This window comes from Lepisma saccharinum, chromosome 18 (assembly GCF_977018435.1).
Source record: "Lepisma saccharinum chromosome 18, izLepSacc3.1, whole genome shotgun sequence".
NCBI classification, from domain to species: domain Eukaryota; kingdom Metazoa; phylum Arthropoda; class Insecta; order Zygentoma; family Lepismatidae; genus Lepisma; species Lepisma saccharinum.
Window position 1 is genome coordinate 22,079,432 of NC_139246.1, and position 15,773 is coordinate 22,095,204.

A 15,773-nucleotide genomic window follows, 5' to 3' on the forward strand; every position below is an offset into this window, starting at 1 on the left:
TCGCTGTGAGGTTTTACCAACTAACTAACTAACTAACTCTCTAGCCTTCTTAAACCCGAAGGTTCATGGCTGCAGCAACACAGGCCTTCCATCTTTACCTATCTTGAGCAAGTTCTATATACTCTTTTCCATCCGTACCGATTTCCCTTAGGTCCATCTCAACGTTGTCCCTCCATCTTCGTCTTGGCCTTCCTACAGGTCTCTTACCATCAGGTTTCCCAACAAGAATCCTGTAAACTCCTCTATCCTCTCCCATTCGTGCCACATGGCCTGCCCACCTAAGTCTTCTTGATTTAATTATTCTCATAATATCTGGACATGAATACAAATTATGTAGTTCTAAATTATGTAACCTTCTCCACTCACCTGTCTCCTCATCCCTTTTAGGTCCAAAGATTTTCCTAAGGATCTTATTTTCAAATACTCTCAATTTATGTTCCTCTTTCAATGTAAGGGACCAAGTTTCACACCCATATAATACTACAGGCAAAATTACTGTTTTGTATATTTTAACTTTTAGTTTCTTAGATATTAAACGAGAAGACAAAAGTTTATGAAGAGAGAAGTAACATGCATTTCCTGAATTAAACCTACTTTTTATTTCCTCTTTAATATAATTTTCATTTGTTAATATTACTCCTAAGTATTTGAATTTGGAAACTGGTTCAAACGAGTTGTTATCAATAATTAGATTTTGATTATTACCTAACACTTGGTTTCGGCCTGTAAGCATATATTTAGTTTTCTCTTTGTTAACTTCCAAACCTATCTCTTTAGCAGTTTTGAAAAATATTTTAGCATTATTCTTAATTGTATTCACATCATCCCCCAGTAAGTCTACATCATCTGCATATGCTAACAACTGAGTCACACCATTTAATTTTAGTCCTTCTTTAGTTTCTTTTACCTTCCTTACAGCATATTCTAAGGCAAAATTAAAGAGCAATGGAGATAATGCATTTCCTTGTTTTAACCCATCATGAATTGTATATTTGTCAGACATATTATTACCCACACGAATTTTACTTTCTGTTTCACTGGTGCATATTTTTATCATACTAACAAGCTTCTTAGGTATTCCAAACTCTACTAATATATTATATAATTTATCTCTTTTGACCGAATCATATGCTCTTTTGAAATCAATGAATAGCTGATGGACATTTTGATTATATTCCCACTTTTTTTCAAGTGTCTGTCTGATGTGAAAAATTTGATCTGTAGTTGATCTGTTACGTTTTAATCCACATTGATAATCACCTATAATTTCATTAGCATATGGGGTTAGTCTTGTTAAAAGAATGTTAGACAATATTTTGTATGTTGTTGAGAGTAGAGAAATTCCACGGTAATTACTGCAGTTCATTTTATCACCTTTTTTAAACACAGGAACAATTGGATTCTTTCCACTGTTGAGGGATTTCTTCTTTATTCCATATTAAACAAATTAATTTATGAATTTGACATATTAATGAATTTCCACCATATTTAATTAACTCAGCTGGTATTACATCAATGCCAGGTGCTTTGTTATTCTTTAGCCTTTTAATAGCATCTTTAACTTCAGTCAAGTTAGGTTCTGGAACTAAAGGTTCTGCTGTGTGTACTTCATTTACTTCTGATTTATCTCCTACATGGACATTTAAAAGGTCATTAACCCTTATGGACACGCGTGAATATTTGTGACACAACCACACGCATGGGGTGTTTTCCACCCCACACTTCATATTGCAGTTTTTTACAAATGTATGAGTAAAAAAGGTTTTCTGTTGTTTTTTTGTTAACAATTAGTCTTTTCCATAATAGTTAAACATATTTTAGCTATATAAAACAACTGTATAGTGGTTTGAATAATTGTTGATTAGACAGTTACATTTTTCTTCTGTATTTTAAAGTATTGTTAAAAAAGAAGTAAAAATGTTAACTGTACCCAAAAAAAAAATAGTTTTTTACTTGCATGTGGTTACAAGACAGGGCAATGAAACAACTGAAGGTATTTTAGTCATAGGTTTATTATACAAATTTATTAGTAAATCACCATCGAGTATTGGTCAATTTAGCCAGCTGTTTATAATATCATAAAAACTTTTTCCCAAACCAACAAAATTTTTAGAGTGCTTTTTTAATTTTTGATAAAATCTAAACAAGAGTATTATTTAAAGAGATACATTTATAAAAAATTATAAAATTTAAATCAAATTTACAACATGTTACTTAGCTACTGACAAAGGTTTTTGTGAGTGAATGTTCAAATTTATTCTGGGCAGCATTCTTCGCAGTAGATGAAGGTGTGCTCTTTACAATGCTGTCTATTATGCTTTCATCTATCATACACAACCACTCATCAAGTGGGGTTTTTGGCTTCTTTAGCAGCGGCTTTTACAGTAGGATGATGTGTACTTACAATATTATGAGCTCTTGTCCTTGCGTTTTGTGGTGGTGTTTGTTTCTTCCATACAGTAGTTTAATCTTTCCCTATATAAGTGTTAAGTCTGTGAGCCAATGGTAGTTTGCTGTCACTGTCACTTTCTTCACTTTTACCACTGTCACAGTCTTGTTCAGTTTCTGTATCATGTTCACTTTCGTGTAAACTGTCTTGTTCTGCATCACTATCTTCGCCGACAATTGATTCATTATCACTTCCACACTCATCCAACATGGACAGAATCCTTGCTTGTTTGCTACCCAAATTATCCATTTTTGGAGTTTTTTTTAAATATGCAACTTAAAACACCATCTAGACTACAGTTCATAAAAAAACATAACAATTAGATAAAACAAATAACAAAAACTAAAAAAGCAGCATTTTGGAAATGTGTAACGTAAGCACACGCGTGGGGTGTAAAGCACCCCTGGCCAAGTTTGACGATGTTCACTGAGTGACAGCGGCACGCAAACTGATTGACCTTGAGTCAATGACTAGAAGGGTAAACAACGGAAAGGTACCTGGAAGGCCACCAACAGAAACAAAACACTTTTAAACATAGTAAAGAAGAGAGACTGTCTGGGGTGGATTCCACCCTGGCGCGTGTGCTTAAGGGTTAAAGTAGTTCTTCCATCTATTTAGAATATCGCTTGGGTCAGCTAGAAAATCACCGTCTTTATCTTTTATCAAGTTTACTTTAGGTTGCCACCCCTTTCTAAATTCATTTACACCTTTATATAAATCTCTGATATTTTTATTTTTGCTGTCGTTTCAATTTCGTTAATTTTGCTTTTAAAGTAATCTCTTTTTTTACTTCTAAACGTGCGGTTAACTTCTTGCTTTATTCTATTATAATTGCTTAGATTTGTATCATCCGAGTTATTTAACCACCTAAGTCTAGCCTGATTTCTTATTTCTATTAGATTATGACATTCATTATCAAACCATGGCTTACTTTTTCTTGGTTTATGGTATCCTATACTTTCTTTAGCTGCTGATTCTATTGCATTACGTATGTGCTCCCAATTCTTATTTACATCTGTTTCATTTATATTTTCATCATCATTTAAATCCTGCAAAACATCAAATCTATTTGACAGTTTAATTTGGTAATCTTTCTTAATTCTTTCATCAGCAAAGTTTCCTGTATCAAATTTTATAACTTTTAGATTTTGTTGCTGATGATTTATCACTGAGAGTCTTTCTCTTAATTTAGCAATTACTAAATAATGATCACTGGCACAGTCAGCACCTCTATGTGTACGAACGTCAATTATACTAGTATGCCTTCTCTTATCAATGAGAATATGATCTATCTGATTATGAGTTTTACCATCTGGAGAAGACCAGGTATATTTATGGATATCTTTATGTTTAAAAGTGGTACTTTTCACAATTAAATTCTTTGAGGTTGCAAAAGTAATCAATCTTATACCATTGTCATTACTTAATTCATGAAGACTTTCTTTACCAATCGTGGGTTTAAATGTCTCTTCTTTGCCAATCTGTGCATTACAGTCACCTAACAGAATTTTCATATCATACTGAGAAAATTTATCAAAGACCTGTTCTAACTCTGCATAAAAATCATCTTTAGTATTATCATCTTTATCTTCCGTTGGTGCATGTATGTTTATTAAAATAATTTTACACCACCTACCCTGTAAAACTGCATATGATATCCTATCATTAATAAATTCTACTGTTTTAAGAGCCGAGATAATTCTATTATTTATGAAAAAGCCTGTTCCAAAATTATGATTTTCAGTACCACCATAGAAAAAAGTATAATTTTTAGTTTTACAATTCCCTTCTCCTGGCCACCTAACTTCCTGGACAGCTACTACATCTAATTTATACTTCACTATCTCATTAACTGTACACTGAAATGCCCCAGGCCGGTAAAGGCTCAGAACATTCCAGGTGCCTAATTTAATATCCTTATTCCTAACGTAGATCTTATCCTTAGTCCAGGGACCTCCCAAAGTAGTCCCCACCCGGAGATCCGATTGGGGGACTATTTTACCTCCGGAATATTTTACCTTGGGAACATCCATGGCCTTATATTTTTGTTTCTTGACATGTCTTTTTACAGTGCAGAGTTGTCAGCTCTACGCCTAACCCCCAATATGAATGGAGGAACTACTACACAAGACAAACACAAACATATTAGACAGCACAATTACTACACAAGATGCACCTTGCAACAATCAAAACTTAATCTCCTGGGTGAATTTAAGACTTCCCTGTCCAGCACTTAGGCTAGAAGCCACCACCAATATGGCATGTGTATGCCTTCTCAGCACCATTAGGAGAACAGGTGTGGGTCAAGGAAGAATCTTCAGGAAGCAGCCTGGTGCTAGTTTAAAGTATAGGTGACCATTCACTAGCACTTTCTTCTGCGATCGTCATGTGAATGTGAAGCATCAGTCACATTTGCAAGTCAATTATTTTCTGCATTTTAATTTGGGCTTCGGAGATAGCCTAGAATATATGTGCATGCTGAGCACAGTTGATTCTCTGGCACTAGGCCATGTGGTGCAAGCTGCATTGTGTCCCTCTCAAAAGTTTTTTTTTAAAAAAAGATATATTGATGGTGGTGTGTGGCTTTCCTGTAGAATCGCTACCACCTTGATAATCCTCTTATTTGCAGATGATAGCATTCCTAAGTGAGGATGAAACATGTCTAAACAAGAAAGGAAATAACCTCCACAGTGGTTATAAAATGGAAATAATGTTTCTTTTCTGGGTGTAAGGGGGATGACCTTATTGCTTTTGTTTATTTTTGAAAGAAAAAAATTGAAAATAATTTAAAGCAAAAAACAATTTTTTTTTGCACATAACTTTTCTGCTTTCAGGGTGTTTTAGGAACGAACACATGAAATAAACAATCACCTTTCACCTTAACATCCTTTGTTTATTTGTCTTACACAATGCATCAAAATATATTGAACAACAAATTTGTATGCAGATGATACAAAATACTTCAAACATGGAACAACAATAACTGTAATCGGTAACATTACCACTAATAACAAGTTTTTAAAAATTCAATTGATGTTTCATATTTTGCTAAATCAGTTTTGACTAGCTTTCAAACGATTATGAATCAAGTCCAAAAAACATAAGAATGATATATTGTTGAAGGCTCGATACCTACCACCAGAAAAAAGAAATCTGTTCTCCTGAAGACAAGAGAAGGGGTGCTCTCTACAAACATAGTAAGAGGGATTCTAAGGTTGCTGCTTGTTGTCCAAAGGGAAAGGTAGCAATATACCAAATCAGCTGTTTAACTGCAAGTTTCTTTGAACGTAAATGTGGCAACAGTGGGTGACTGCCCGAAGGGTGGGTACTAGGCATAGGGGTAGTTTTGCCCGTCCGCTTGTGGGGGTTAGCTGGGGCTAACTTTATTCACGCTTTTATCAATTACAAAAATCATCACAGGCATTCTCCTTGGGAGACAGGTGATCCCCACATAATCTTATCCAAAAGAAATTGAATTGATAAATGGAATAAATACGCTATTATACATATGGTTGGAAATTTATTAAAGAACACATTTCTTCTTTAGAATAAAGAAGGTATAATTTTAATATGTGGTAATATTCCTGTGTACATGGTACTGAGCAAATTATAATCCTGCAAGGCATTTAAAAGCACAATCTACATAGGTAATGGCTAATGGAATAGTAAAAATTTCAATTTCCTTAATTTCTATACAACGAAACTTGGCATTTTCCTAATTTTGCTAGAACTGAGAAACACTTGCGACTAGATTCATCAAGAAAACTTTAAGATGAACTTAGAGGAGAGAGGGGATGAAATTAGTTGGTTTGTCATCTTAATCTTATAAATGTTTGCAAAGAGCTCCCAGAATACTATTTAGTAGGCTGTAATTAGTTTCCATTCATTTTCATGCAATTTTTTTTTTACCAAAATACAATGCATGCTTATAATTGGACGTTATTTGCTTAATCATGGCCACCCGCAAGATTTTTCTCGGGGGGGGGGGGGGCAAGGAACTTTAAGTGGAGGAAAGGTGGGGTGATGCTTTTCCCCAGTTTAGAGAATTCTCATAGCATCTGCACCACTAGAATAATTTGCATAGGCACTTAATCTGCTGTCTTTCACTGCACCCCTCGTCCATGTTTTCACGCTACAATTTCAAAATTGGAATTGTATGAAGTGTTTCCAGATATCTCCACTCCCTCTGCGGGCACCCTTGTGCTTAATATCTAATCGAACAAACAGAAACCAATGCCCCAATGCCATTCTAAGTTTCGTAAATTCAGATTATAGTCCAGTACCGCCTATTGGCAAATCTGAAACCAAATAAGAATGAACAGCAACGTATAAGTTTTGCCAACATTTAATGAGCAGTGACGTATCTTTAGGAAATTCTTAACGACATAATGGGTATTTTTATATGTAAATATATGGGACTGAAATTAAGTGCACTAAACTGGAACACTAGAAGATTATGACTCTTTCTAATCTTAAGAAATGTCTATTGAAGAAGTAAATTAAGGAAATAAAGAATTACGAACTATTACAAAATCGCGAAAGATGCTCTATTCTTGGTTTCTATGTAGGCTTAATGATAAATTCATTTTTTATTAAAATAATTACCATTTGTGCCTGAAAACAAGGTCTGAATGAAACAAAATATATACAAAAGAACATGCACTAATAAATGATGGCATGACGGATGTATAAAGTTGCTATCTATAGGCGAAATATTATTTAATTATCCTGAAAACTAGGCTTTTAGATTAGGATCATCCACCAAAAAACATTTATATAACCCTGGCCAAGTGACTTCAAATTAAAACAGATTATGGCATTTGAAGCAGGTTTTATATGATCACTTTGCCTATGGATTCTTTAACTTTTTTTTCTGAAATTCAATAGTTAAAGCTAGTTTGCTCGATGCCTGACTTACTATTAACAAACTCTCTATTAAAAGGAATAATCACTCTTTCATTTGTGTATTATTTCACAAACATTACGAGCACAACATCAAAGAATGATTTTCCGATAATTTCCAATCTCCAACAGATGATTAAGATTTCTTGCTGTTATTCAACCAGCATAAGCACATGTCCTTCCATGATAATCTTCGTGTGGGTTACTCGAAACAACAAATAAGCTGCTTCTTACTACCTCCAGAACAATGAATCTATCCCGAAACTCCAAGAGATACCCGAGATTCCTAGAGCAGCATCTCTAGAAGTGATCCACAAGATTCGCCCGTCACCAGGAGACTTGAACAAACCTGGCACATCTGCATGCTTACTGGTGATGTGGTGCAACTCTCACAAAAGACTTGGAAAATAGTGATTTCACCAATGAATTGTAGTGATCACCAATTAACAAAACAATTACACACGATTCAATCGTTTTTACAGGATTGCGACACACACACACACATGCGACATTTAGGCGTACCTCTTTAAATGTCCCCCACCCCCACGATACAAATGCACAGAAACTAAATTCACTTCTTTAGAACTAACGCCTTTTCCGTATCAAAACTGCTATTCTGTTTACGTCTCGACAATGACGGATTTTCTTTTCCATGTTAGAAAAAACACAATTGTAGAAACTCATTGTTGAAAGGCTACATTTATACACACACTGTTTGTAATGCCACTATTTTTGAAATGTAACTGTTTATGTAACTCTCCAAGGTGGAAGATAAAAAAAATAATAATGGGGATACATATTCTTTGGAATCTTGTTTCGGAACATATGGTTCCCATAAAAAGGCCCAAGCACAAACTTTATTCTACATCAGGACATAATTTGAAATTCTTTCCTTAACTGTGACTGCCACACCACAAGAGTAATACATTAAAGTTTCATGAGAATTATTTAATTTCTGTGTGCTGTTTCTCTTTCCTTAATTATTTTATGCATATGTCACATGCATTTGTGGGGCTAATGGCTGGTCCTGAGGGGGTTTAGCCCCTACCTAACTATGCCTATGGTACTAGGGATGGACAATATCGGAAATTTGATATTGTGATATATCAAGAAAATATAGTCACAGACGATACGATATAATTTTCCATATCGCGATATTGGCAATATATCATCTCCATGATATATATCAGACTATATGATAAGATATTTTTTCCATATTGTGATATTGGCGATATATAGTCTTCATAATATATATCACAAAACATCATGATGATATATTGCTGATATGATATGATATATATATCGCTAAAATTTAGTGACGATACATATAGTCAAATATCGTGATGATATATCACAAACACAATATATATATAGCATCAAATATCATGATGATATATCGCCAAAATATCATGACAATATATATCATCTAGTTGATTTCGCCTGGATGATATTTTTTCAATATTGCGATGTATCGTCTGGACGATATATTGCCCAACACTAACGGGTACCATGCCGGAAGAAGCTTGGCTTGACTGTAACATCTGAAATGTGGTACAAATTTTAAAAAATATGACTGACATAACTGAGCTTCCATGCCCTGGCTTCTTGTTACTGTTTAACCTATGTAGAATTCTCAAACAAATCAAGCAAAACCTGATTTGGCTCAGTAGTTTTGTTATTAGAACAATGGTACATTATGCCAGAGAGCTAGGTTTGAATCCTAGTCAAGCATGCAATTTTCGCTGAAATTTCTAAAATTTCTTCTTTGTGTTCCAAATCACTGATTAAGTTAAGTTGGTGTTTTAAGCCCACTTCATGCACAATAAGGCTAATTGGAACTGGACCTACAGTTTAAAGTGGAATCAGAATGACTACGTGCCTCCACTGGGTATCGATCGAACCTAGGACCCCTTGATTACAAGGCGACTGCGTTACCAATGCGCCATCTGGGAGGCCCAAATCACAGATTAAAATTCTACAAGTATTTATTGAAGTATAATATAATAATAATAAAGATAAATCACTGTGGTGACCGAGGCAGAATCATGGAAATAGTCTGACAGTCGTCGCACACACATTGACAGTTTTGAAGTAGGGCTACCTTAAGAAGAGATAATATGCAGCCTTAGCCAATGGTAAAGAATAACTACTGCCATTGCAACCACAAAAATGGAACACAAACCAGAAGCAGCAGAAGATGTATAATTTTGACCAGGCTGCATTTTACCCTTTGCATTTATTAGGCCGCGGTGGCTCAGTCGGTAACGCGTCTGACTACCATGCTCAAGGTCCCGGGTTCGATCCCCGGCCGGTTCAAATCCGGGAACTTTTCTAAGGTTGGAAGCGGCCCCGGCGCCCACCCAGCGTCGAATAACATGGGTACCTGGGGGAAACCCTGGGGGGTAAAGGCGGTCAGGGGCGTGATGCTGATCACATCACCCCCACTCACGACCGGATCAAGAAAGTGTGGGGCGTTACCCCCACACCCCCTATACGCCTTCATGGCGTGGTGCTATGCACAGGGGAGCACTTTACCTTTTTTTTTACCTTTTTGCATTTTACCCTCACACACAGAAAGAAATAACTGATATTAAATCATCATTATGCAGTCATCAAAATAAAGGCTTAGTTGTGTGATGACCAAGTGCAGATCCAGTATATTGCAGGATTATTATTATTGTGTATAAAATGCACAAATAATTATGAACATTACTACCGCCAATGGTTAATATTGCTATATCTGCTTATGAAAAAAGATGGAAAATCAATGATTTTATACAGCTATTGGCATTAGAATTTAATCCTCGATTTTTCTAGAGTATGGATCAGGGTGGATAAAAATAGTGATTTTTATTTAAAAAATACATTCTTGATGATTTTTTTTATTTAAATCTATTTTTTTAAAAAATTAAATCGATTTTATAATTTTTTAAAACAAAAAACATGCTTAAAATATAAGGCATATTCGTAAAGTAAGTACTGTTTGCAAATATTGCCACTGTAGCGATGCAGTCGCGACCGTGTGAGTTCTCGCTGACGTTCTTCATCCATTAGCTAGCCACATGCACGCGTGGGAGCAGATCATGCTTTTTCTTCGTAGTTTTCTGAAGCTTTGAAATGTTCAAGAAAATCAATCGGCCCGCCGACTTTGAAATCCGGTCTTGTGATTTGTTTTCTCAATGCAAGTATGGTTGAATTGTTGCCTAGAGGACAGACCACCAACAAAGATTCCTGCTGTGACACATTAATCCGGCTGAGTCGTGCAATTCAAAACAAAAGATGCAGAATGCTTAGCGAAGGCATTGTGTTGCTTCACGACAATGCTCGTCCGCATACGGCTCAACAAACTCAAAATGTCATCACATCATTCGGCTGGGAACAATTTGTTCATTCGTCAACAGCCCTAACTTGGCACCAAGTGACTACCATCTCTTTCTTCATCTGAACGATGTTGAAGCAGCAGTGCATGGATGGCTTTCGTCACAGGCGGGAACATTCTATGATGGGATACAAAAACTAGTGCCATGCTACGACAAATGCTTGAAGAATGGTGGAAACTACGTAGAAAAGTAGTTTAGAGTCTGTAGAACGCAATGCAAATAAAAAAAGGTACGAAACTATTTTACTTTATTTTTTACATCCTTTCGGTACTTACTTTCCGAATACGCCTCGTAAATGCTTGTGAATTTTTTGGCATTATACATACAGATATGTTTTTTTATATAGAAAGGCTTTTTCTAGTAAATGGCCCTGTAAAATATTTGAATAGTTTGATTAAAGCAAATAACAAATTATATGTAAATATACATTTTTCTGTTTCTGATACTGTATATATGAACCTACTATGGAAATGTATGACTACCATGCTAAAGGTCCCGGGTTCGATCCCCGGCCGGTTCAAATCCGGGAACTCTTCTAACGATGGAAGCGGCCCCGGCGCCCACCCAGCGTCGAATAACATGGGTACCTGGGGGAAACCCTGGGGGGTAAAGGCGGTCAGGGGCATGATGCTGATCACATCACTCCCACTCACGACCGGATCAAGAAAGTGTGGGGCGTTACCCCCACACCCCCTATACGCCTTCATGGCGTGGTGCTAAGCACAGGGGAACACTTTACTTTACTTTTTTTACTATGGAAATGTTTGTTGAGTGTGTTAATGGAACCACAATAATTTCAGTAACTTTCTTCCAGTGAAAATAAAACATTCTGGATGTACTCTACAATTTTAACTGTACAGATTTTTACAGATTTGTAGCTGAGTTTTGGCAATTTTTTAATGATAGTTTGCAAAATATCAGCTGCCACGTTTATTTACAGTTTAATAATAATGACACTATTTACTGTTTAACATGAATAGTATTTTGTATAATTTTCTACACAAAAATGTCTGCTATTTTTGCCCATAAAATTTATTGAATTTTAAATCAAGAGAAATGTAAGTGTGTTTACGGTTTACACATTGCATTTCCTTTCGTATGAGCTTCACACCATCAGTACATATATTTTGTTTCCTTTCTTTTTCTTTCTTAGAGGCTAATAAACACCATTAAATGATTACAAGATTAATGTACTTTCACGAAAAGTGATTCTGAGATATACAAAATCCTTATGTACACTATTCTATAAATTCTATATTTATTATTTTTCTTTTCAAAAAAATTACTTGATTTAAATCAATCCACCTTGGTATAAATCAATCCACCTTGGTATGGATACTAAAATTGCCAACCGCTACTATAGTCAACGATATTTCTTGAATTACACACACACACAGGCACACAAATGAGAAAATCCAAATAATTTATTAAACATCTCTATCATGCTTTATTTTTTTACCACACACATGCATATATACACAAACAACTTTCAGACTAACTTCTACATGAACAATATGCTTGATTGAAAAACATATATCCTGCGAGACTTAATAAATGAAGATAAAAGCAAAGCAAATAAATACAATTATATTTCATTGAATAATTACTTTGTCATATGTATAAAAGAAAATACCTGGAGAGGGATATTCGCACATTCAAAATTATGTAAAATTTCATTAATAAATAAAACTTTTTACACAAACAAAAATTATCTCAGCAGTTTGTATACAGAGAATGGTTATTGAAAATAATAAAAAATTAACCCACTGGAACAAGGCACAAAAATGTCAATTACTTACGAACTTTCATGTTCAAATAACATTTCTTCGTTTTTGCAAATCATTAAATGAATCAATTCTTTATGTTCTCTATACATTTTGTTAATGAATGGAGAACAGTAGTTATTTTCTACGTTAGCTGTTACTCGGACAATAACTTTTACGACCCGCTAACTCCAGCAAGTACCTATCTGGATGATCAATCCACTCGCTCGCTGTGATTTTCACTTTTCGCTGCTTTTCCACTTGATTCATCTCCCACTTCTTCACTTCTGTTTGAGCTTCCCTGAGGGAAAAACAAAATTGGATCAACTCCCCGTTTCCTCTAAATTAGTATCTATTTTTATTGATATATGTTAAATTAGTAATTACAATACGATAGAATCGCTTTTATTAATTAGGCATGTTTCAGCCTCAAGAACTGCTTTTACAACAAAACCTTGTCAAATAGATATAACAATTGATGCTTTACATTACACTTCCTGAAAATAACTGTTAAAAGCATAAAAATTAAAATATAGAAAAGAAAAAAAACCACTTAATGTATGTTTCAATCCTCAATCAGGGTCTTCCTCAGACTTGAAACCAAACTTAAAAAACTAGTTTGGCTTCTGTCTGAGGAAGATCCTGCCTGATCACTTTTTTTTTTTACTGAAATAAAGAATTATGTTACCACAGAAAAATAGCACATTTATACTTATAATATAAATAAATAATGTACTGATGATACAAAGTTACATCTAAAACCACATTTAATGTACTACATCCCCAGTTAGGGAGTATGAAAACTCTTCTACACCCAGAGCTTGCTGGGTTTAATTAATAGTCTCAGTTACTATATTTAACACTTTATTAACTGTAATGGACTTAAGTAGAAACTAGTTAGCACTCGTGACTCAACACTTCCACTAAGAATCTTACAATGCACATGCCTTGCAAAGTTGAATACTTTGTTTAAAATCAGGCTGCTATTTTCAGCAGATTAGAAAACAGTAAATAATAAATAATCACAAAAGACTTGAATTAACACAAACTTAAGACTTACGTTAATGTCATCTTTCTTCTCTTGTTACTGTAATAATCCTATTTTTCCCATCGTTACCAACCCACTTATTTTAGTGGAGTTGCCAACCTCGCACAGAAAATTATCATACCTAAACGTGTGATAACACTAGAAATCTTCTTTGACCATACAGGCCCATGTTATACAATGAACAAATAACATTGGGTCAAACGAACATATACATAAATTAAACAAATAATAAATCTTATTGAAGACTTAAAACTAAAAACAATACCTCATTCTAGTTCATGACAGCAGAGACAAAGCCAGTTGGCACTATTGTTTGGATAGAAGATGTTTCTTTCGGTTTCATTTGTGCATTGTGGAGCTCCCCTGAGGTCAGTAGTGGGGATTGTTAATTTCATACTTTTATCATTGTGACTATGAATGAATTTCTAGATTGTTGTCTTGTGTATGGGAATTGTGAATTTAGTTCTCTGACGAAGGTTAATGTGTTTTCCACTCTTCCAGTATGGTACAATTTGGTCACATAAATACTTAGGTTCCTTGTTGTTCAGAATCCTATACATCAAGAATGTTCTCCAATTTTTAAACAATTGACCAATCAAGGTCCTTTAAGTATGGGGAAACATTTTCTCTTCTTTTGACTCCAACAACAGTCAGGAAATAATAGCTTACTTCTAGTTCATGCATGCAACACTTTCTATGATTTACTGATAACCTAGTTACTTTTTACTTTACTAGTTACTTTCAGAGTTACTTTTTAAAGTAATGATAACTTTAACTAAGTTACACTGATTATTTGTAACCGGAACTCCTTAGTCTTTGAGCAAACTAAAGTACACCAAATGCTGTAAATGAAAGAATAAGCCAACTTACTTTGAATGGAGTGTCCCACATCCCCACACTTCGACATTGAGCAAGGGATATGGTATTCCTTGGTATTTCACAAAAGAGAATTGCTCATTGATATCTATTGCCGGTGTTCTTGGATCTGAGCCAGCTCGGATTCCATGTGGGTACCCACGGATTGAAGAATTGAAGTAGATGATCTTGGATCCACCTGTTGTGGGAGAAACAAGACAGTATAGATGAGCATAGCACTATGTTAAGTTCATGCCTGCACAAAATGACTTTCACAGCTAGAACTACAGTTTGAAGTTGGATCCAAATAACTCCCACATGGAAATTTGAACTGCTGGTTCAAAAAGCTAATATGAGTTTTGACATACATTTTAGCGGAATGATAAAATGAGAAACTATAATATTTATTTAGTGATAGATGGTTAGTTGTGTAAGTAAATGTGTGTATAAAGTAGAGGGAGGCTGATACCAGTGGAATCAGTGCAGTGACGGATCCAGAACTTCCAGTTGAGAGGGGCAAATTTTGGTCTAATACCTCACCTTACCGAGAATCAGCACTAACCTACACATGCACAGTTTTATACCAGGTGTACACAAATGAATATCCGAGTTTTAAAGTTGTATATTTTCTATGCTATACACATTACAAATATGAACCATATATGAAATGAAAGAGTAACTCACCAAGTTTCAATTCTACGCATGCGCAAAACTTTGTTTCCTACCTCTGCTGCTTGGCAGAGCCATTCGTAAAGATGGCGACTTCCGAGTGTAAGTCTTTTTGCGTGTTGGAACTTGTGAAGTCTAATTCAGTTGTTACAGTTCAACGGGCATATCAGCGAAGATTTGGAAGTGATCCCCCATCTGAGAACAACATTCATAGGTGGTATAACCAGTTTAACATGACAGGATGCCTGCGTAAAGGGAAAAGTTCTGGATGGCTGCATATATCAGATGAGAAGGTTGAAAGCGTCAGAATGGCTTTCACTCACAGTCCTAGAAAATCTGTGCAGCGGGTGAGTCAAGAACTAGCAATGCAAACAATTGCAGTGTGGAAAGTGTTAAGGAAAAGACTCCAAATGAGACCGTACCGTCTGAAGCTGTCACAGTCTTGTAGAAAATTCTGCCCACAAATTCTTAATCAAGAAGATGACTATTTTCTTAATCGCGTGATTTTCAGCGATGAATCCACATTTCATCTAAGATGAATCCACATTCATCTAAGTGGAAAAGTGAACACACACAATGTTCGTATCTGGGGGTCGCAGAATCCACGGGAAACTCTGCAGCATGTACGGGATTCACTCAAAGTTAATGTCCTTTGTGCAGTATCTAAACTACAAGTTTATGGGCCATTCCTTTTTATGGAAGAAAAC

The 15,773-nt window shown here is 35.2% G+C and overlaps 1 protein-coding gene across 1 annotated transcript in view; it reads right to left on the bottom strand.

The window, feature by feature from the left end:
• Nucleotides 1-12,064: 12,064 nt before the first annotated feature.
• LOC146002461 (uncharacterized) overlaps nt 12,065-15,773 on the bottom strand; it is a 103,938-nt gene continuing 100,229 nt past the window's right edge. The window contains exons 9-10 of the mRNA XM_083140313.1: nt 14,413-14,596; nt 12,065-12,795 (exon numbers count right to left, since the gene is read on the bottom strand). Coding sequence (XP_082996439.1) covers nt 12,645-12,795; nt 14,413-14,596 — 335 coding nt within the window. The 3' untranslated portion in view covers nt 12,065-12,644. The remainder of the gene's footprint in view (nt 12,796-14,412; nt 14,597-15,773) is intronic.